At 39.0% G+C, this 24,120-nt stretch overlaps 2 protein-coding genes across 11 annotated transcripts; one reads left to right on the plus strand and one right to left on the minus strand.

Annotated features, from left to right (window-relative positions):
- Positions 1–8,313: 8,313 nt before the first annotated feature.
- Positions 8,314–12,226, minus strand: LOC122309656. 5 transcript variants are annotated; one of them, XR_006242488.1, is made up of 6 exons: positions 12,071–12,226; positions 10,621–10,681; positions 9,373–9,445; positions 9,226–9,281; positions 8,505–8,670; positions 8,314–8,468 (listed from the first exon to the last, which is right to left on the minus strand). XR_006242488.1 is itself a non-coding variant. In XM_043123198.1 (6 exons), the coding sequence occupies exons 3-6, from the start codon at positions 9,548–9,550 to the stop codon at positions 8,556–8,558; spliced, it is 255 nt and encodes an 84-aa protein (XP_042979132.1). In that variant the 5' UTR covers positions 9,551–9,671; positions 10,621–10,681; positions 12,071–12,193; the 3' UTR covers positions 8,314–8,555. The 5 variants fall into 5 exon arrangements, 3 of the variants coding, with proteins under 3 accessions (XP_042979132.1, XP_042979131.1, XP_042979133.1); XR_006242487.1 differs by having other exon boundaries at positions 8,314–8,431; positions 8,464–8,670; XM_043123198.1 differs by adding an exon at positions 9,540–9,671 and having other exon boundaries at positions 8,314–8,670; positions 12,071–12,193.
- A 218-nt stretch (positions 12,227–12,444) lies between these two features.
- LOC122309655 (probable ribosomal protein S11, mitochondrial) lies at positions 12,445–19,235 on the plus strand. Of its 6 annotated transcripts, none has more exons than XM_043123193.1 (5): positions 12,447–12,602; positions 13,959–14,037; positions 15,744–16,014; positions 16,892–17,149; positions 18,329–19,235. In XM_043123193.1, the coding sequence occupies exons 4-5, from the start codon at positions 16,927–16,929 to the stop codon at positions 18,976–18,978; spliced, it is 873 nt and encodes a 290-aa protein (XP_042979127.1). In that variant the 5' UTR covers positions 12,447–12,602; positions 13,959–14,037; positions 15,744–16,014; positions 16,892–16,926; the 3' UTR covers positions 18,979–19,235. The 6 variants fall into 6 exon arrangements, with proteins under 6 accessions (XP_042979126.1, XP_042979129.1, XP_042979127.1 ...); XM_043123194.1 differs by having other exon boundaries at positions 16,897–17,149; XM_043123191.1 differs by lacking the exon at positions 15,744–16,014.
- Positions 19,236–24,120: the final 4,885 nt, after the last annotated feature.

The raw sequence follows: 24,120 nt of genomic DNA on the forward strand, positions 1-24,120 counted from the left end.
CCTGATAGAGAGAAAAGGCAAGGAGTACGTAAGTTGGTAGAGAGAAAATCTTTTAGACCCCTACTTGCCTGAAGAGATTTGCTTTTTTTATTGTTTCTTTCTTTTATGCTTATTTTCTCTCCATTTCAGATGAGTTGAAGACAAAATTTATCATTGTTTGTTCATTGCTGCCTATAACATTCAAACCCTATTGTAATACAGATTGTAAAGAATGATAAGAAAGAGATGAATTGAAAAAGAACCGAGTAATGATTTCTATTGAAACGAGCTTCTTATTGCAAGAAAAGAACCATCTTCAATTCAACATGCCTGCCTTCCCTTTTCACTCCGGGTTTCTATGTATGCAGTTGTAAACACAACATGTTGAGTACTGTGGAGTCTGGTCCATACCGCTCAAACGAAGTCAGGCAGAGTTGAACGCTCGATGACAGCTCGACAGTGAGCTCGAGCAGGGAGTTCGCTCGACGCGCGCTCGACATGCTGCTCGAGCGAACATGCATTTTACACATCTCTAGGGTTTTTTCCGCCGTTTGACTATATATATATATGATTATTATATCATATGGCCGGACTGTAGAAACACTGTGGACGTACAGTGAGAGATCCATCATTGTAGTGTGATATTCCTCAATAATAAAATCCTCTGCAGCTCCCGTGGACGTAGGCAATTTGCCGAACCATGTAAATCTTGTGTCGTGTGTGATTGTTTTCTCATTCCATTTTCTTTTTCAATTCATTGTCATCATTTTTCACAATAATTGGTATCAAGAGCCAAGGTTCGGGTCTGAGAAGAAACGATGGCTGGAGATGAATTGAAGGCATCGGGAATCGAGAAGTTTGATAGCACGGATTTTGGATACTGGAGGATGCAAATAGAGGACTACCTCTATGGGAAGAAACTTCATCTTCCACTATTGGGAAAGCAATCGGAAAAGATGGATGATGCTAATTGGAACCTGTTGGATCGACAGGTTCTGGGGGTTATTCGATTAACCCTGTCGAGATCTGTTGCACACAACGTCATCAAGGAGAATACGACTACAGATCTCATGGCGGCTTTGTCAGGTATGTATGAAAAGCCGTCAGCGAATAACAAGGTACATTTGATGAAAAAGTTATTCAATTTAAAGATGACAGATGGTACGTCTGTTGCACAACATCTGAATGATTTTAATACTATCACAAATCAATTGTCGTCTGGTGAAATTGAATTTGATGATGAGATACGTGTACTGATATTATTGGCTTCACTACCAAATAATTGGGAAGCCATGAGAATGACTGTCAGTAATTCTGCTGGTAAATCTAAATTGAAATATGATGATATTCGTGATTTGGTTTTGGCTGAAGAGGTGCGCAGGAAAGATTCAGGCGAGACCTCGGGTTTGAGTTCAGCTCTAAATGTTGATTCTCGAGGGAGATCATACGACAGAAACTCAAATAAAGGAAGATCAAAATCAAAGTACAGGGGCAAGAGCAAGTCGAGGCCTGGTCAGCAGGCAACTTGCTGGAATTGTGGCAAAGCTGGCCACATAAAGAAGAACTGCAAAAACCCTAAGAAGATTGAGAATGATAGTGCTAATGTGGTAACTGAAGAAGTACAAGATGCACTATTGCTTGCAGTTCATAGTCTAGTTGATGACTGGATACTGGATTCAAGAGCTTCCTTCCATACATTTTCCCACCGGGAGCTAATGCGGAACTATGTTGCAGGTGATTTTGGGAAGGTGTATTTGGCTGATGGAGAGGCTTTGAACGTAGTGGGGATGGGAGACATTGACATTGCACTCCCTGGCAAGAACAAATGGACCTTGCAAAAGGTCAAGCACAGCACATTCCTGAGTTGAAAAAGAACCTCATTTCTGTTGGGCAGCTCGATGAGTGTGGTCATTCAGTGGTGTTCTCAGATAACACCTGGAAGGTCACAAAAGGGGCATTGGTACTGGCTCGGGGTAAGAAAACTGGTACACTATATATGACTACTGGTTTGATTGACACTATTGCTACTATCGTTGCAGAGAGCACAACAGATTTGTGGCATTGCAGGCTTGGCCATATGAGTCAGAAGGGTATGAAAGAACTTCTGTCTAGAGGCAAGTTACCAGAACTGAAGTCAGTTGATCTCAGTATGTGTGAGAGTTGTGTTATGGGGAAACAAAAGAAGCTCAGCTTCTTGAAAAGTGGCAGGACGCCTAAAACAGGAAGACTGGATCTTGTGCACACAGATGTGTGGGGTCCTTCCCCAGTGGCATCTCTTGGAGGTTCTCGCTACTATGTTACGTTCATTGATGACCATAGTAGGAAGGTATGAGTTTATTTTTTGAAGCATAAATCTGACGTATTTAATGTTTTCAAAATTTGGAAAGCCATGGTTGAGACAGAGACAGGCTTGAAACTGAAATGTTTGAGGTCTGACAATGGTGGTGAGTATGTTGATAGTGGATTCAAGGAGTATTGTGCAGCTCTGGGTATCAGAATGGAGAAGACCATTCCTGGGACACCACAGCAAAATGGAGTTGCTGAGCGTATGAACAGAACCATTAATGAGCGTGCTAAAAGCATGAGGTTACACGCTGGTCTACCACCCACTTTCTGGGCAGATGCAGTCAGCACTGCCCTTTACTTGATAAACAGAGGGCCATCAGTTCCACTGGATTGTGGATTGCCTGAGAAGGTTTGGAGCGGGAAAGATGTCAAATTTTCTCACCTTAAAACTTTTGGTTGTCTTTCTTATGTGCTTATTGATTCTGATGCTCGTAATAAACTTGAGGCTAAGTCAAAGAAATGTTATTTCATTGGCTATGGAGACGAGGCATTTGGCTATCGTTTCTGGGATGATTAGGGTCGGAAAATCATAAGAAGCAGAAATGTGATCTTCAATGAGAAAATTATGTACAAGGATAAGTCTAGTACAACTTCTGTAGTAGCTCCTCAGGAGTCCGAATTTGTAAGATTGGATGACCTACCAGAGGTCACAGTGCAGTGTAGAGATGTGAGTGACGGGAAGAATGGGTCCAGTGCACCCATTCCTATTATTCCGCAGGCAGTTTCAGAACCGTCCACTCCTACAGTTGCAGTTCGCAAGTCAGTTAGGACTATACGTCCTCCACAGCGTTTCTCACCTACTTTGAATTACATTCTGTTGACAGATGGTGGAGAACCGCAGAGTTACGAAGAAACCTTGTAAGATGAAAATTCTAGCAAGTGGGAGCTGGCCATGAAAGATGAGATGGATTCCCTGTTAGAGAATCAGACATGGGAGTTGACAGAACTTCCATCAGGGAAGAAGGCATTACACAACAAGTGGGTGTACCGGATGAAAACTGAGCATGATGGTAGTAAGAGGTACAAGGCTAGATTTGTTGTAAAAGGCTTTCAGCAAAAGCAGGGTATTGATTACTCTGAGATCTTTTCTCCTGTGGTGAAGATCACAACCATCAGGATGGTACTGGCTATGGTTGCTACTAAAGATCTATTTCTTGAGCAGTTAGATGTGAAGACAACTTTTCTTCATGGAGACCTTGAAGAAGACATCTACATGCACCAGCCTGACGGGTTTGTGGTACAGGGAAAGGAAGGTTCAGTTTGCAGATTGAAGAAGAGCTTGTATGGCCTGAAGCAAGCTCCTAGACAGTGGTACAAGAAATTTGATAACTTCATGCACAGTGCGGGGTACATTAGATGTCAGGTAGATCACTGTTGCTATGTCAGGCACTTTGACAATTCTTACATTATTCTGTTGTTGTATGTGGATGACATGCTTATTGCAGGGGCTAGTATTGATGAGATTAATAATCTAAAGAAGCAGATGTCAGAGCACTTTGCAATAAAGGATTTGGGAGCTACAAAGCAAATCTTTGGCATGAGAATTGTCAGAGATAGAGTTAGAGGTACGTTGAGACTCTCACAGGCTGAGTATGTGAAAAAGGTACTCAGCAGGTTCAATATGGATAAGGCCAAACCAGTTGGCACACCCTTGGGCAGTCACTTCAGACTCAGCAAAAATCAGTCACCTGAGTCAGAGGAGGAACAAGATTACATGAGTAAGGTTCCTTATGCCTCAGCTATTGGTTCACTTATGTATGCTATGGTTTGCACAAGACCGGATATTGCCCATGTAGTGGGAGTTGTGAGTAGATACATGAGTAACCCAGGAAAGTAACATTGGGAAGCAGTAAAATGGATTTTGAGGTACCTAAAGGGTTCCTCAGAAACCTGTTTGTGTTTCTTTGGAGAGAGCTTAGAGGTACAGAGCTATGTTGATGCTGATCTAGCTGGAGATATTGATAGCAGAAAGAGTACCATGGGTTTTGTTTATACACTTGGTGGTACTACAGTGTCATGGGGTTCTAATCTACAAAAAACAGTTTCTTTGTCTACTACAGAAGCTGAGTATATTGCAGTGTCAGAGGCTGCAAAGGAGATGGTATGGCTACAGGGCTTCTTGAAGAAGTTGGGTAAAAAGAATCAGAAATGCACTCTCTACAGTGATAGTCAGAGTGCCATATTCCTTGCCAAGAATCCAGCATTCCATTCCAGGACCAAGCACATTCAGATTAGGTATCACTTCATACGATCATTGTTAGATGACGGACAGTTGTTACTTGAGAAAATTTGTGGAAGCAAGAACCCTGCTGATATGTTGACAAAGGGTGTTACACTTGAGAAACTGAAGTTGTGCGCAATTTTAGTTGGTCTTCTAGCATGAAGACAGGGGCAGTGAGTTGCAGAGGTGGAGAATATCATGTTTGAGGAAGACGGCGATACAGCGAGTGTACCAGTCTCCAAGTGGGAGAATTGTTGCATACTGTGGAGTCTGGTCCACACCGCTCGAGCGGAATCATTGGCCGCTCGAGCGAAGTCAGACAGATTTGAACACTCGATGTTAGCTCGACAGTGAGCTCGATCAGAGGTGGAAGGAAGTTTCGCTCAAGCGGAGGCATTGGCCGCTCGAGCAAAGTCAGGCAGAGTTGAACGCTCGATGACAGCTCGACAGTGAGCTCGAGCAGGGAGTTTGCTCGACACGCCGCTCGAGCGAACATGCATTTTACACATCTCTAGGGTTTTTTCCGCCGTTTGACTATATATATGATTATTATATCATATGGTAGGACTGTAGAAACACTGTGGACGTACAGTGAGAGATCCATCATTGTAGTGTAATATTCCTCAATAATAAAATCCTCTGCAGCTCCCGTGGACGTAGACAATTTGCCGAACCACGTAAATCTTGTGTCGTATGTGATTGTTTTCTCGTTCCATTTTCTTTTTCAATTCATTGTCATCGTTTTTTACAATACAACATACCACAGCTATCACCTTCTAGGTTCAGTGCACCCTTGTTGGGTGCTTTAAAGTCCAAGAAGGCCCCCTTGGACCTTCACTAGAAGCGATACAATAATCTATCTTTTCTCCAAATCAGCCTCTACGTGGCACTTTTTTTTGGCCTTTTTGTCAAGAAAGCATGGAATCGGGCCAATTTGTTGGCTCCATTTCCCATTTTATTTTCTATTTTCTGACACTGTATTTGTTTGGTTTAGGGAGTTTGTAGGGGTCCATCACCTGGTCATTTTTTATGAAAAGGTTAAATTTAAAGTCCTTATCTCATAATCTTGATTAGCAAATGCCAAAAAAGCTGTAAAATCATTCTTTTGCCTAAAGGGAAAGATAGTGATAAGCAGCTTTCTAAACGAGATTTCCAAGAAAGCCAATCTATCCTTTTGCCATTTCATATAACTTCTTCGAAGAAGGGAACGTACTTTTCTAGAAGAGGAGAAAAAAAGGGTAAGAGGGGTACATGGGTGGAATCAGGGGTCAAAAACCTAGCTAGATTCAAAGACGCAGGGCAGGGATACTACGAGGAAGGTTTGTATTTGCTTCATTGGCATTATATTGTCTGAAGGAGTAAATTTCAGAAAGAATGGAGGAGTCCGGTTTATAAAAACTGTGACATTAGAGCCCGTTTGGAACTTTGACTAAATTGAGATCAATTTAGTTCAGTCTAATTTTAAACTGAGTCTAATATCTAAATACCAAATTCTCAAATCACTAAATTTATCTTAACTTAAATCTTTTTTACACGTGAGATTTACAACATTTTTCAACTCAATACTTTTTTATACGCGGGATCAACAACCTTTTTCAACTTTAAATAAATACATCTAAACTTATTTTAACATTCAAATACATCTAAACTCATCTTAGGTAAGCCCCATAAAACTCACTCCATCATCTCAACTCATTACTATTCATAAAGAATTTAGAAGTGTAAAAAAAAACCGATAAATCGGTAAACCGGACCAAACCGGTGGCATCGGTCCAGTCCCAAGGTTGGTTCAGTCTGGTACCGGTTTTAGTTTTCTTAAAACCAGTCAAAATCGTTAAAATCGGACCGAACCGATTTATGTATATATTTTAATTTGTTATATTGTATATAATATTTTTATATAATATATAACTATATATAAAATAGTTTTGTATTATATGATAAATTACTGATTAATATAATTTTAAATTTTAAAATCTTATATCATTTTGTTTATTATATTAATAGTTATACTAATATTATATAATGCATATTAATAATTATACTAATAATATATCACTATATATTATAATATACTACAATATATTATCATTATAGTATTATATACTATATTATATATATTATATAATATATAATATAGTACATTAAAACTGAACCGAACTGGACTGGAAACTGAAGTACTGATTTAGGAGGATAACCAGTGTGTAATCGGTTTTGAAAAATGCAAAATCAATACATATTGATTCGATTTTAAATTTTGTCCAAAACCAGAACGAACGGGATTGATTACACCTCTAAAAGAACTTAACTCATCTTAACTCAGTTCAACATCCAAACGAGCTCTAATTCTTGCAACTAACATGAGGAATTCTTTTCGACTGGCTAATCAAAGTTAAACTTTTGAGCTCGTGAAGAAGTAGGCGTCCAATGCTTATATTCTTTCCTTATGGTGAGGGTAGGAACGTGGATTGCTGCAATGCTTCAAGGTGCTCCTTGTGATCAGCCTTTTCAACTTCGTTGAGCATGGCCAGTGTAAGGGGGAGGGTCTTTTAAAAGTTAATTTCCACAGGAGAAGACGTAGTGTATCATGAATTCTGGCAATCTAGAGGTGTTTCTGGTCATCCTCGCTTAAAGGATGTCATTTCTGGAACCTTTATCAGGGCTAAACTCTTTTAAAGCATACAATATCTATATGCTTAGAACAGCAGGATAGCACACAACATAACATTACAACATCCAAACAAGAGAGAATATAGAGCTTGAAGAATCCTATATTTAAACCATAATCATTACATAATTACAAACAACATTAGATAATTACCAAATATAGATATATATAATTTTACCTTCTTCATTTCCGCCATCTCTGACTCCGAAGAATAATACTCTTAGGCTTAAATAAGAAATTGATTTTTGGGGTTTTCAGCATAGTTTGAAGTTGTGGGAGTATCACCATATATGCATATTCCATTCAAAAAGAGAATGTTTTCTCACTATTCAAATATTCTATATTACCACTTGAACCACTAACACCATAAAGCAAGTGAGTTTTATTTACTGTATTTGAGTCTACTATAAAAAATAGAGTAGTGCCAAGTTATCACCCAGCAATGACAGTTGGGTGTGCTGCTACAAAGTTGGGTTTTTATTTTTTTCTTCTTTTTTTTTTCATATTTTTTAACATATTTAAATATTTTTAAAAAATAAAAAATACACCAATATACTACAAATTACTTTCAAAAATGGTCAAAATGAAGAGATAAACTTAGACGACATATTAGCATTTTCCTAAAAAATATTATAAAACTTACGTGTCTCCCTCCTATTAGGGGGTGTAAAATTGAGCTTCTCACCACATCCGGTTATGAAATTTTCCCTTAAAATAGCAAAAATTATTAAAACTATTAAATTCAAAAATTAAAATCTAAAAACAAATCTCTCCAAAATATTATAAGCATTTTAATAACTAAGCCTTTTATTTATTTGTTTATTTTTCAAGTCAAGCTGAAGATTACCTCCACGTACGCTGAATTGCAGCCCAAAACCAAGATGAAGTTGAGTTTTATGGATTTCATTTTTAGCATCTTTCACTAAACCGTGAAAGAACCACCTACCGAAAATACTAAAATATTTTTATCTAAATTTAAAATCTTACATCACCGCCTTCGATTTAAAACATAATTATTAAAAATAATATTGTTAAAAAAATTGTAAGCGTATTAATACTTATACAAAACCTTGCATACTTGGTTCATACTTCTAAGAAATCAAGTAAAATATATAACACTACATGTTAGGATCAAATTAGTATTCATAAATCATAACAAAAAAAAAAAAAAATTACAAACTACAGCATAGATCAAGGTTTAAGAAGATGTCAAAACCACGAGAGAGAGAGAGAGAGAGAGAGAGAGAGAGAGAGAGAGAGAGAGAGAGAGAGAGAGAGAGAGAGAGAGAGCACATTTTAAAGAAAAACAGCAGTGCTAGGTAGGTGAATCGTGAATGGGTGTCACAATTCCATTCCTTGTCCAAATTCTTCAATCGTTTTTGTGGCAAGTGTAAGGACGTCCACAAAAGCACTAAATGATGCACGAAGAAATCTTGCTTCCACTGCCTCAAAATGTCTGTACAAGAACAGAGAGATGCAATCAAAGCGCTCTTATACAATCACATTGCAAAAAATCTGGAAGAAAATTAATTCAAGCATCCATACTGGACTTGACCACACTTTTTCAAGAAGTAATGCTAGTCTTCATCCTAAATTTTGTAATCTCCAATCACACTTGTTGATGTGCCACATTTTAAATGGCTTCATATATCAACCACTTAAATAGTAGCCACTTAAAATATATTTGTTTTTCTTGGCACCGGCGTCTGAGAACAAAGTTTCGACTAATCCCAAGAGTGCACAAGCACCTCAAGTAATTTAAGGAAAAATTCCCCTAGTCCAATGACCCCTAGAAATTATTTGCCACCTAGCAAGTATGACTTGGATGACAAAATTTAAGATGAAGAAAAACTTCTCTCTCTCATAGCATTAATAATAAATCAAAATGCAACATAAAAGAAAAATTAGTCATAATCCATAATTTCATTACTTTTTAGTAATTTCAGCAATAAAAATCAATTATTCATTGCCAAAGGATCCAACTGATAATTCTTAAATGAAGAAAGCTTACACGGTGAGTTTTCCATTTGATACTGCCATCTGCCTTTTCACTTTGTCTGGCTGCAACTGCAATCAGAAACGAAACTGAATAAGAACCTATTTTTTTCCCAGAGAGGGAGAGAGAGAGAATTATGGTCTGAGCATCACGAAGGATCACCTCCTTATCAACAGCTAATGCTGCATAGACCATGGAAGCATTCTCCTCAGACTCATAGTCTACTTCCAAGTCACTGCAGATCAGCTTTCAATTTAGAATTAACATAGAGGTAGAGGCTTAAGTACAGCACTTGGGAAATAAATCATCAAAGGTAGATAAAAGTGCACCTGATCATCATGTTACAGAAATAGATACACTGTGGCCAGCGAACAACAGAATCCAAGTATCCTTCAATCTATTTTTTATTACATTGTTCTAATGGTACAAACTCTCCTAGGCCATGGTTCATCATAAAAGTTCTGCATGGAGAAAAAAAGTACGAGCTTCATAGTCCTAGTTAATACCAATGCTAGTGCTAGTAAAAACAAATGTTAAATTTTAGCCGTTCAGGTCTCCCAAGTTAGTAATATTTGGGTTTTGGGCACCATAAAGTTTTTTTTTTTTTTTTTTTTTTTTTTTTTTCTGGGGGGCACTGCCATAAAGTTATCAAAGCAGAAGAATGAAACAACCAATTTGAAAGGAGCTTCAGTACGTCTCTGGGTTTAAGCATGCGCCCAAAAGCTAGGGGTCCCTATGCTGTTCTTATTTATTGATAAACAAATATACAAAAGGAAGAAAAGAATCCTGTTTTTCCAATGTTTCTATCAACAGAATTCAACTAAACTAAGCAAACTGGGGTAAACAAATGGCATCCTATAAAACCAACTAAAAAATACCAGATTCACCAAGTCATGCAAGTAATTTATATCAGTCTAACATCAAGGTCTTATACACATTACACATGATCCATGCAAGATACTTAACTGAATCAGTGCATTTGAACACTAATGGTAGAATTCCCACTACCCTTCTAACCAATTTAGAGGTTTGTTTTCACATTGTCAACAGCTTATAAGAATATTTATCAATTCAATCATATATCATGCACTAGGGATTACAAACAAAACACAGATCTCATACATCACAGATTATCAGTTCAACTATGATAAAACTACCAAAACAAACTATGCTACATGAGCGCACACGTTAACAAAGTGAGTCATAACCATAATGGATGGCAATCACAGTCCCTATTTCAAGAATAAAATTTATAGAAAACACTGAAAAGTTAGTTTCCACATCCAGATAACGTCCTAACATCTAAACCCCGAAATGCCCAGTTGACTCAGGCTTGTAACACAGAATCCAATGCATGTGTAATCAAAATAAGAATTTAGAATAGAGAGACAATAAAAGAGAGAGAGTAACCAGCTGAACTCCCATTGGCTTTGTTGCTGGAGGTCTGCCATGTCACCAATTATAGCAGCCACTGCCCAAAAAAAAAAAAAAAAAGAAAGAAAGAAAAAAGAAAAACAAGTGTTGTTAGGGGTGTGCACTGATGCTGTTGGATTAGGATTGCATATATACAACTTTGACTCCGCCTCCAAACCCCTAAATCCGCTCCACTCTGACTCTGCCGGAGTAGATGTTGAACTTGGGCCAAGGTTACTCCAGGCCTTTTTTAGGCATTGAAACTATTTTCAATGTTTTCTAGATCTAAGGGTTCTTTTTAAATCTTTTGGGCCCCATTTAAGGACATTCATTTGTTGTATAAATTACACTAATTTGCTCATGTTTATCAGCCTTTAAGGCCTTTTTATTCCCTAATATAACCATCCCCCACTTTGGCCATGTATATCGATAAGTCTAATTACCCATCTTTCTCTGATAGATCACCCAATATTGATAGGCTAAATTTCTATCTTATGCCTTGTTATTGTTGCAGCATGTTTAGCCTTTAATGCCTTTTACATTTTTTATAAGTAATAAAATTAAATTAGCAATAGCAAATAATGCAACCCTAGTACACAGGATGTATAGAAGAAAGAAACCTATTTAGAATAAGAAAAGGCAATAAAAGAAAAATGAAAAAATTAAGACCTTTTACATAAGAATTAAGCGCGTGGTAATGCATGGAAATTTAAAACAACCAAGTCATTCACAGTTTTGAAAGAGGGAAAAAGAGGAAAAAAACACTAGCACCCGCCCACCTTCCAAGATACAATACTTCTATGCCTATAGACAATATACTATTTGGCCTTTATGGCCTCATTGGTACATTCAAAACCATCCTCATACCCCAAATGGCAGGCACACCAACCCCAACATGTTTTACAAATGACAATAAAAAAAACACCACTATAGAAGCCAAGTTTTAAAATTCGAATCAAAATAGCAACAAGCACCATAAAGCAAACTAATGAAACATCTAATCATGGCATCCAGCAAAAGTCCAAATGATGAAATGAAGCAGATGCACTGTATATCCACCAAACAGCCTCCTCAATCACAATACTCTTGTGTAGCACTGCCTTCGCCCAAGAAAATAATAAGCAATAATTTATTATAATAATGCAATAAAATATTACCTAACAAAATATTATAAGCAATAAATAGCAATTCATTTTGCTGAGATCTATATATCTCAGCATGTAGTCAAATTACCTGTGTCGCGAAATAAAATGCATACAATAGGAATTTTAAATCAACTACCTGAGTTGTGAAATAAACTAAAACTTAAGAAATTAAAGAAATTACATAAACAAGTCCAAACAAGAGGCAAATCAATGTGGTCAAACAACCTCGCACATAATATCGGAGGGAGAAATTGAGAGAGAGGGAGAGAGAGAAGCTGAGATGGGGGGAGAGAGGAACTCACGATGGTGGTCTCAGGTGGCGGACGGCGGAGCCCTAACCGAGAGAGGGGCGGAGAAGAGAACGAAAGAGAGAGAGAGAGAAGAGGTAGAAAGAAGGGGGAGGAAATTAGGATTTCTGTTTTCCCTTTGAATGGGCTGGGATATTCATTTTGTCTTTGCTTTCTACTAGGGGTTGTGCATCCGGACCGGATTTTTATCCGGTCCGGTCCGGAAATCCGGATCCGGGTGTAATCTTACACCCGGGCGGATAAGATTACACCCGGGAGGTTATTATAAACCCGGATCCGGTTACGGATCCGGTTTTATAATCCGGTAATCCGTAACCGGGTTTTACATCCGGTCATTCCCCCACCCCCCCAAAAACGACACCGTTTCTCTCACATTTCAAACGAAATCTCTCGAACTCGAACGAAAACTTGTGTCTTCTCTCACGCTTGTCAGTGTCGTCTCTCAAGTTCTCAACCCTAGCCGACGGCGATTGCTATTGCGATTGCAAATCTCAAGTTCTCCCGTCCGTCTGTCTCAAAACCTAAGGTGCGTTAATCTCTCTCTCTCTCTCTCTCTCTCTCTCTGTGTCTCTGTCTCTCTCGGTTTGGGTGGATCCCTTTTTCTGGGTTTATTGTTGATTTTCGCTTGGGTCAGCGCTATCTCCATGTGTTTTGTCTAAAATTATTCTGATTTAGTAGTACATGCATTTACGTGGAAGTCCCAAAAGGGATCGCAAGATTTAGCCTTTAAATCTTAGGGTTTGCATCATCTAGCGTCAAGAACCAATGGTTGTTGAGAAATAGCATTAGTATTATAGATGAATTTAAATGATATTTCTATAACATCAATAATTTGTTAGTAGCTAAGCTCGTATTTGTTTTTAGAATATTCATTCATCTATACCCATGATGTTACAAAATCCAATTTTACTGGACATCGCCTCACTTAAAAATACATCTGGAATAGCTTTTCTTAAAATTACAACATATAAATTCAGGGAATCTCTTTTCAATCAAACCCATCTAGTGGTTATAGAAGTTCCACAAAGGAATAGCGAGTCTGCTGAAACTTTCCACCCAGGGACATGTTACATCATAAAGCACCTCACACACAAGGGCGTAATATAATATAACCATTTGAGGACAGCACTTTTGTGGTCTGAAATAAACTCTGTTTTCCTTTCAATTAGTGGGCATGCAGTCCACACTTTTCAGAAATCCATTCCTCCTGTGAGCAAATACTGATAGGGCAGTCCACACTTTGTTTGTGTACATGAAAACATAAGCAGTTCTTATTTATTCTGAAGTTATATTTTTGAAAGCAAATGTCTTTTTCACCGTTAATGCTCACACTACCATAACAATAAAGATTTTTTTGGCTAGGAAGAAAAGAACAGCTATTTAGTCATGGAAATCTGGGTCTTTATTTTTTAACTTTTTTTTAAATGCCTCCAATCTAGCTAACGTTCGTATGAGAGCGTTGCCGATGGCTTCAAGTCTAAAATTTGGATAAAAGTTCAGATTTTACCTAAATTAAAGACTTTTACCCACCAAATATGCAGAAGAACAGCAAAGAAAATAAACAGACCTCATGTGTTCTGTTTTGCTAGCTAGTTGTAAGTTTGGTTTTATTTAGAATTCAATGAGGATAATATTTTATTTGGATATCTTTGTTTGTGTTTATTTGGAGATATATATATATATATGTGTGTGTGTGTGTATTGTTGCTGATTTTATTTTTATTATATTTTTTTGGGAGTCTTGCTGCCTCTTATCGTCTCCTTTTTCCCTGAACTTGTTTTTCCATATACTATGCAACAATATGCTTGTGCAGTTGATGCTTGACTGTTCTTGTTTAATTAAATATTAAGATGGATATAATGGCTATATTTCCTGTAATCAGGTTGTTGGATTGTGCTGGTCAATGTCCCTTGTGCAGCTTCCTCAATTCCATATTCAACTTTCAAGATGTGAAGAGCATTGTAAATTTTTTTTTGAAATAGTAGCAGTATTGTAATGTATTATTATTATTTTGTTCTTTGTAATGGATTGTATTAGTTTAATTAGTTGTAATGTATTATTATTTATTTTGTTCTTTGTAAATTTATGTTTTGCATTTTTATTTATTTTGTTCTTTAATTTACTTTTTTTTTTTTAAACTTATAAAATGTGTTTAAATTATTTTTTAAAACAAATTGGGCAATTGAAATAAGATATCAGATTTTTTTTTTAAAGTGCTATATATATAATTTTTGGAGTTTTAAAGTCTGAAGAAAAAAAAAAAAATTTCCGGATTAGACCCGGTTATAACTCGGATATCCGGGTTTTAAGGCAAAAATTGCCAAAAAAACCCGGATATCCGGTTATAATCCGGATTAGACCCGGTTATCCGCCCGGTTTTTAAAATCCGGATCCGGTTATGGCCGGATACCCGGATCCGGATCTGGTTGAACACCCCCGGTTCTACGTCTTCTCCATCACCCCAAGCTCGAGGCACTCACCCCAGCCCTCAGACTCCCCTCTTTTCCCTCACCCCGGCCCAGACTCTTCTACCTCATACTCTTCTCCCCAATGCCCCTCACCCTGAACAGATCACTCCCCCTCACCCCAGCCCCTTCGCGTCTCTCACGCTTGAAACCCTAGAAGATTTCGTCCTCACCTTTCACCCCAGCCCCTTCATGTCTCTCACCCCTGAAACCCTAGAAGAATTCATCCTCAACGATCTCGTCTCATCGATTCCTCCCTTCATTGGCCTCTCTCTCTGTCTCTCTCACCGAGCCCTCACTCTTGTAAGGATCCCTTGCTAACCCTCGATCCCTCTCTCTCGCTTTCAAACTTCAGACGTCGCACACCAACCCAGATCGCGTCCATATCTACCTCCTCATATCACGGTAACACACGTTAGGCATTTTTCCGTTTTAAATTACACTGATTTGGTGAAGGCTGAGTTTTGGTAGATTTTGTGTTAGTTTATTGCACGTATATACACTAAGCATTTACCTTAGCCCTCTGAATTACACTGATTTGTGCCCATATATACCGAGCATTTACCTTAGATTTTGTTTAAGTTTTTTCCTGGTATACACTGGTTTATTGATTTGTGATTGTGGTAGATTCTGTGATTGTGGTATATACACTGGGTGTGGTAGATTCTGTGATTGTGTTGTTGAAGGTCTGGGTGTGGTAGATTCCGTGATTATGGTTTGTTTTATGGGTGTGGTAGATTCTGTGATTGTGTTGTTGAAGGTCAGGGTGTGGTAGATTATGTGTTTGTGTTGTTGAAGGTCTGGGTGTGATAGATTCTGTGATTGTGCTGTTGAAGGTCTGGGTGTGGTAGTTGCTGACAGTACTATTATTGTGTTGAAGTTGTTTTTTGTAGATTCTGTGCATTTAGTTGCTGACTATACACTGATTTGGTGAAGGTTGATTTTTGGTAGAATTTGTGTAGATTCCCACGTTGTAATGCTGTCCATTATATAGCTTAGAAGTCATGAGATTGACCGTAGCATATCATATGTATTTCAATTTTGTGAGATTGACCGTAGCATATACCACATGCTTTTGCTAAAAAAGTATTGCAATATGTTGTGAGATAATGAGATTGGCAGTTCAATAATTTAAGGCTTCAAATTTTTGAGACGTTCTGTCTTCCTGCTTCTTCCTCTTAAAAAGCCACTCTTCATCACAGAATAAATTTTCCTGGTCCGGAGGGAGAGGTGGCACCCAGTTCTAAATCAAAGCTTTGTCTTAGCTGTGAGCTCCTCAGCAAGTATATTTTGCCTTCCATTAGAAGAGCATAAATGTACTTGACTAGGAACAATGACATTTCCGACAAATTTTGGCCGCTCCTGCTCGAAGCCTTGTGCCCTGCCAGTAAACCTGGAGCTACTCTTCACTGCCGTACCACCCACCACGGTCTTCTTCGATGACCCCGCCGCCAACCAAGCACTCCATAGACGGTGGTTCTCTCTCCAGTATCTTCTCTTCCTATCTCCCGCATCGCTCTCCTTCTATTTTACAATTTTTTCTCCTCTAACCCTCTCTCTGTCTCTCTTTCTCTCTCTCCCTCCCTCCCTCCCTCCCTCTCCCATGTTTGCTTTTATATTTTTTTGACTAATTTGTGATTTGTGATGATTTGGCTTAGAAACTTAGGAATCCATGGTTGAGTTTTGTTGTATTATAGGGTTTACGTGTACATTTCTCCCACATTTTTTTACCTGTTTTGGTTGCATTGCTGGGCTCTTCAATAAATTCTCGTGGGAAATTGCTTAAGTTTCATGGCTGGTTGGCTGGCTGCTTGTTACAGAACCCAAAATAGTTTGGCTTTAGTCATTTCGAAGTCTAGGGATTGCATTATATAGAGGGGTGGAATGTTGTGTTCTTGTATATGATGTAAATGCAGATGAATCATTTGATAAATGGCCACTAAAATCATTCAATAGATACATTTTTCTGGGTTTTTAGCTCTCACTACTGATCTTTTTGACTGTTAATTGTTATTACTGTTTACAAATATGTTTCTGAAGTTAATTTTGATGCGCATACGCATTCCCATTTCAGTAAATTTTGGTACCTTTTTTATGCATTTGATTGATTCACTAGTCAAATTGTCTCTGTTTCTGAACAGAGATATTCTTCCTCTTGATATCTTCATATCCCTTGGCATGTCTATATGATATCTTTTCACTTCTCCTGGTAAAAACATTTTTTTATTGGTTTAGCCAAACTTATAGATAAACTAGTTTAGCTAAAATAGCCAAGATGCCATCTTTAGTTTAACTTTAGCTAAAAAAATAGATAATCTAATGTGAGTGCTTTAATCATTTCTTTTTCCAGAACAGTCAGTAAAGCTCTAAACAGAAAGGGGAGAAATGTACCCGTATGCTGCCTCTTCTTCCATTTTTCGCTGCCGAGCTACGGCTCACTCTTTCTCTGCTGCCTTTTCGGCATCTTCTTCTTCGTCTCTGATTTCGCTCTTTGCAACCAAACCTATATCACTTATGCGTTGCTATGGTGGCTTAGGCCAGCTCAGTGGTGCTTTGAGATCAGAAGAAGTCAAGTCATTCTCTACAGATTCGCCACGAGTACTACAAGGTGTGTTTTTGCTCTACATTTTTTCTTGTGGGTTGATGCAAAAGTTCTTTGTTGTTCTTCTATGAATGAAAATGTCAATTATTGGTCGCTAAGATTTTTTAAATTCAACTGAAAATATGATGTCTTCCCTGTTTTGTTCGGGTTCATGCTCTGTTTGTTAGTTATAATTTGCAGAAATGGATTTTTGAATCAACCTGATTTTTTTTTTCTGTTTAATTTGTGAAGTCAACATAGGATGCAATTTTACTCTCTGTATGTGTTGCAGTAGTTTATATGTTTGGTTTTGATCTTGACCTTCTGCGTCATCTGAAGCTTGGGATTTATCACCTGTTTAATAGCTTCGTAGCATCAATTAAAATTTGGAGATTGTAACTTTTGGGATTTGTTTGATGTCAGAAGTGGAGGAATTAGTTGTGGAGTTCATGTCATATGTAAGGGTTCTAGATTGGATTGGATATATAAGGCCTAGTTAAAGATGAGGGAATTGCATTTGGCCTGCTGTATTTGAGGCGCCGTGTCCTTTTTTTTTAGTATTTTATGCAACTTATCGTTTATTTGAAAACCTCCCTGATCATGGTTTGTTGGAATTTTCCCTTCAATTCTCTTGTGCAAAATTGAATTCAGATATACTAATTATGAGATGGTTGCTGTGGTAGGTCATCAGTACAATATGGCATATGCTTTAATGAGTATGTACGCTTTGCATCCTGAACTACCACTCATTTTCCAATGCACATCCTAAACTATGAACACTTTTGATGTGCACCTTAGACAACCTGTAGTTTTCAATGTGCACTCTGTTACGATCGAACCTTTTGAGTTATGCCATGTGACCCATTTTTCTTTCAGCTTGATGTTTAGGTCTTAACTGAGGGTGCACATCGAAACTTATTGATAATTTAGGAGCACATTGCAACTTTTCATGGTTTAAGAATGCACAACATGAAAGGGATGACAGTTTGGGGTCACAAAATGTCCTTTTTCCTTCTAAAAAGAATGATTATCTGACTTGATCTTATAAAAAAATTGTTTTCTGACTTGATAATGAAAAAGAAAATCCAAGTTTGATATGGAAAGCTCCCTGTAATTGGTGTAGAAAAATGCCAACCTTTTCCATTTCTGGTTGAATAACCATATTAATTACTTTTGTTAGTGACAGAAACATTGTGGGTTTCACAGGTTGCATTGGTGGTCATCATTCTTCTCAAAGTTTTGCAAGAGGGGGGTTTGCAAGAACTTCAGGGTTGAGTTCTGCTGCGATGGATGTGAAAAATAATGTGTCTGCTCCCTATGCTTTATGTTTTCGTAGTTTCATATATTCTGCCAGTGGGAGAAATTTTGAGCCTGGGAGGGGTTCCAAGTCCATGAATTTTGTCAGGGGAATTATCGAGGAAGATGGAAAGGACCTCATGGACTTCAGGGGGGGTTCTCAACTTTCTCGATATACTTTAGAGCAAAATGCTGATATTGTCCACTTAAAGCTGCTGCGTAACAATACTTTTGTTACAGTGACGGATTCTAAAGGGAACACAAAATGTAAGGCCTCGGCAGGATGCTTGCCAGAACTGAAAGGAGGGGCTAAAATGTCTCGATATGCTGCTGAAGCAACTTCAGAACATGTGGGGCGAATGTCTCGAAATATGGGGTTGAAATCAGTTGTAATGAAGGTGAAAGGGTTCACTTATTTTAAAAAGAAAAGACAAGCAATCATGAGCTGGAGAGAGGGCTTCACTAATTCTCGAGGGGTTCAGAATCCAATTGTATACATTGAGGATACAACTCGGCGTCCTCATAATGGCTGTCGGCTCCCTAAAAGGCGTCGTATTTAACTATTGGCAGTTGAGATGGTTGCTGTTGATGGAGAATTATGATGAGGAATTTTTCCAGTTTTGGCTGAACCTAGTGGTGCAAATAATCTTGCAAGATGTGTTTATTATGTTTGAAGACTGATTCCTTCATGATGCTAGATGAAAACTTGATGGAGGCCACCTTAGAATTTTTAAACTCATTTGTCTGTCTTGTTATGCTAACTTGGTTAATGAGAAGTTTCTCCACCATAATAGTGCTGGGGCATTTTTCTTCTTTATAGCTATGTTTGGAGCTCTAAACATTTTCCTATCAGAAAGTGTTTGGAGCCACCTCCATTGCTTTTTCTTATTTTATTTAATTTGTAGACTCAAATAAGCCACTTGTAGAATGCCTGACTAAGCTTAAACCATAAAAATGGTAAATTGACATTCTATATTATTAAAATTTGAAAAATGTACACATAGGGTTAATGTTAAAAATAGAGTATGTGACACAATCTTATTCTTAATAGTCATATCTTGTGCACGGTTATATCCCTTCAAACTCTTTCGCAATTTGAAATTTTTCTCTCTTCAATTTTTTTTTTCTTTTTTCCTCCCTTACTTTTATCAATTTGCCATATAGATTATAATAGACTTCTTGGAACTGTTCTTGCTATGTAAAGCCGTTTCATTTGTTCCAGTAATTATAACAACTACTTTTCGACCATCGTGATATGCAGGAATAGCTCAATATAATTCATGGCAATTTCAATTTTACTTATCATTTGTAATTTAATTGGATATATTATTTTTTTACATTATAATAGCACAATTGGAGTAATGATGTGTTGGACGTAAATGTAACGGCCCAAAACACACCAGGCCAGTCCACCGTAAAGCAATCGTCAAGAATTAAGAGGGAAAAAGAAACGAGGCAAGTCAAACATGTTAAGAAAGACGGTGAATTGACATAAAACTGATATTTTTCACTACTCTCAAGGCCTCAATAAAGGTAGATGAGAGGAAAACTTATGGACTCTGGTTGTAACATTGAGAGATCTTCTTCAACCTCTCAACAGGAGATTAGAGAAATATTATCTTCTCTAAATTAAAATAGTTACTGACCCTTATTGCACAGTAAGATATGAGAGACTTTAAAATAAACACATTATAATAGATTTGCCCTCCAAACGACCCATGAACGTAGTAGACTCGATGTTGAATTACATAAATTTGTCTCCTCTATTTATATTTCTTGTATTTATTTACTACTTACTCTTATGAATGTATGTACGGTAACCATGCCGACGCCCCAAATTGCCATCGTGGGCTTTAGACTCCATCATCAAGGTCCCAATCATCTCCATGGGTTAGAGATGATTCTTTCTCCTATTTCAACAGTTGGCGCCGTTTGTGTGATCGACTTATTCTTTACACTAAAAGTGGAAGAAGGATTATTCCCTAGCTAAGACAGAGAAACATATAAGATCTCCTCAACCTTCCTATTTTCTTTCATTTATTTTCTTAACATTACAGTAGTGTAAAGAAGAAAGAATCTAGGGGGTGGACCACATGCAGTAAGCACTATGCACATGGGATCCGCATGACATGTATGAACTAAACGCCATGCATACTGGACGTGAAGGGTGCATGACCAGGGGCAAACGTTTGCGGGCAAGAGGGCCCACTGCATCCTCGTCAAGGTACAGATCAAGTCTGGCCGCCACATTAAGACGTCCAGACAAAGCCTATGGGAGCCACGGGCTCCTCTCACCATGTTCCATGGCTCTCCCCCCTCGTGTACAGGAACGTCCCAACTAACTTGTGGCGGAATGGGGTCATCGTTGACAACATTTGGCCCGCTAGCCGTCTCTTTCATTGCTGACACTCCAGTCCGTGGCATCTGGAGATAGAGCAACAGGATCTACCATCGTATGTGCACCTTGCAGAGAGCAACAGGTTGCCAAGGATCACACATAGGCGTCCGTGAGGTAGAGGGGCCACCACCAACCACCAATTGAAGTGTCGGTACTTTATGTCACCTGCTAGGTGGTTCTTGCCCATGAAACCTGTGTACATCACTGTTCCCACCTACGGGGAGTCAGGACCTTGCAAGCCACGAGAGCTTCCTTGCCCTAGGAGACAACCCTGAGGAACTGACTCAGCTGGAAACGTTCCATGGCAAGTGTTGGGCGACGTCTCCACAATGCAATCAAACCAGCGTCTCTTAGTGGGTAACGAGCCAAAGGTGGGCATGTCTTTACCGGCCCCGACGAAACATACATCTTAGCAAGCAATGAGTCAACAATGGGCAAGTCTTTGCCTGCCCCAATGAAACATGCAGCCATGACAGAGATCACTTACAGGACCTTTCCCACCTAGTCTCACAGGAACGGGCAAGCCAAAACACAACAAAGATTCATCCCCAGTGGCTAGGCATGGGGGCTCAACATGAGTTTCATTACCTCAATGGAAGCCAGTTGGTCAGTCCCTCCTCACACACAGGCATGGAGATTGCCCACGATCGAACGAAGTCACCAGTGAGCCATTCGGATCCTCGGGGTTTTCTACCGCCTACATGGCTCTCCTTAACCCAGAAACCACCGATGAACTCAACCCCACCTTGCATGGCAAATGAAAAGTGCATGTCTTCATGCACCCAAGAGTCTCATTTGGTGGGAATTCTTTTCGCCACCCCCTTGCAAGTTGTGAACCGTCTAGGACGCCATAGCAGCGCTGCCAAATGGAGACGATAGGACCTCTTCCACCATCCATTACGTACGCGCTAAGGACCTGTACGACACCTACCAATTGAAGACTAGCAGCAACATGGAGTCACCCCCAAGCCCTAAAACGAGGAACACCAGACACCACCGCCTAGAGAACACTACAAGCAATTACCTTTTCTTGCTATCTCAGTAGCTCAACCCCTCACGGCATGCAACGAACACGATCTCTGGAAGACACAGTGGGCAACCTCCGTGGGGAAGCAATGATTCTAGCATAAGCTAGCTTATGGGAAGAGGTACATTTTATTATTTAGTTTATATCTCAAAAGAGGATATCAGCATGACAGGCATCCAGTGATCATCCACACGGCTCGGGACCACTGACAAACACATGAGACCCCACCACAAACGTCACTGTGAGCAAATGGGCTCAAAATGTTACTGGGTTGCTTTGACAACAACTGTTGAGGCTGCAAATGGCTTTGTTGCAATTGCACTTGCTGCTACTGCTATTTAGTTGGCTGTTGAAACTAAGAAAGGAAGAGCACTGCAGGTAGCAAAAAGCAAACAACGATGGATGGAAGCCTGTGAAGACAATGACTTGAAGCGTTATGTTCAAGAAACTAGCAGATGGAGTATGGCTGACGGAAGTCCAGCAACGCATAAAAAGAGCGCTACGAGTAGTGAAAAACAAACAAACGAGTCAATAAGAAACTTCACCCAAAGCTCTCACTGGCGACCAATCCCTGCTAGACACGCAATGGAGAGCCAAATAGCTCGAGGTTTTCTCCACAAAACTCCTCGAGGTTGCATGAGAGTCCTAGTGGCTACATGCCTCAAGAACAATTCGCTGGAAGTCATTTGTGTGGCGCGAAACATTGGCTACAAAGCCCCTCTTGAGCACCACTTGAGCATCTTAAACTATTTTCATCATAATAGATCATTTGATATTGCAGCTACCCTGGGTTTTCATCATTGCCAAAGCTGACAGCATGATACGTCTCCACTTGCCTTATTTTCTGTTATGAGTTGTATATATCTACTTCCTTATTTAGATGGCAGACGTTCCATACTTAGACAGATTTTGTACATAGTCATTGTTTCCTTTCTTGTAAATAGATTTAATTCCTGTAATTTAGCCTTGATTTCAGCCTTGTATCTTGCACACTTGTGCCTATATAATGAAAGGAAACCCTCACTCAGGAGGTATTGAATCATCTTGACATGGTATCAAGAGCCAGACCTTAAAGAAATATTTCTGGTTCATTCTCGTGGGATTTTTTTTTTCTGGTTGGAGGCTAGTGTTGACTCTGTCGGTACTTTCTGTAAGTTGTTTGCTTGTGGCTGGGCTGCGATTATTTTTTTCTTGGTGGTGGGTGTCAGTTTTCATCCCGTCGGCACTGTCTGTGCTGGTTTCTTGCTGTCGTTGTCACTGGGCTGTGCTATTTCTTGGAGTTTTGTAGCTGTCGGCAGTTTCTGTGACAGATTTGGGCTTCTCGGCAGTCTCTGTGTAGCTTTCAGCAGTTTATGTGTAGGAGCTTCTCGGCATTTCTGTGAGTTTAATTTTTTGGTTTCTCGACACCTTGGGTTTGCTCAATTCACGGCAGTTCCTTTTCTTTGATTCTCGGCATTTTTCATTTTTTTTTGTGCTTAGTAGATACGTGCAGTATTATTCTTGGCTGGTTTCCATTTTATGAGCATCATGTCTTCAGATTCTTTTGCTGTGAAATTTACGGGAAAAAATTATTCTGCTTGGAAATTTCAATTTCGCTTATTTGTTTTGGGGAAAGATTTATGGGGTCATATTGATGGTAGTGATCCCGCTCCTACTGAGCCTCCTAAGTTGGCTCAATGGATAATTAAAGATGCTAGGGTGATGACATGGATTTTAGGCTCTGTTGATCCCCTTATTGTTCTCAATCTAAGGCCTTATAAGACTGCTCAATCTATGTGGGAATACTTACGGAAAGTATATAATCAGGACAATACTGCCCGGCGTTTTCAATTAGAATACGAGATTGCCAGTTACACTCAGGGCGATCTCTCTATTCAAGATTATTTTTCTGGTTTTAATACTCTGTGGGGAGAGTTTACTGACATGATTTATGCCAAGGCTCCGGAAGCTTCTCTCTCTGTTGTGCAGGCCGTTCATGAACAAAGTAAGCATGATCAGTTTTTAATGAAGTTACGACCTGAATTTGAGGCCACTCGCTCCAATTTGATGAACCGTGATCCTGTGCTCTCTTTGGATGTTTGTTTTGGGGAGTTACTTCGTGAGGAGCAGCGTCTTGCCACCCAGGCCACTTATCAGCATGACAAAATGATATCCAATGTTGTGGCTTACGCTGCTCACAGGAAAGGCAGGGGACGGGACATGCGGAACGTTCAATGCTTCAGCTGCAAGGAATACGGACATATTGCTGCCCACTGTGCCAGAAAATCTTGCAACTAC

This window comes from Carya illinoinensis, chromosome 5 (genome assembly GCF_018687715.1).
Source record: "Carya illinoinensis cultivar Pawnee chromosome 5, C.illinoinensisPawnee_v1, whole genome shotgun sequence".
In the NCBI taxonomy this organism is placed as follows: Eukaryota; Viridiplantae; Streptophyta; class Magnoliopsida; order Fagales; family Juglandaceae; genus Carya; species Carya illinoinensis.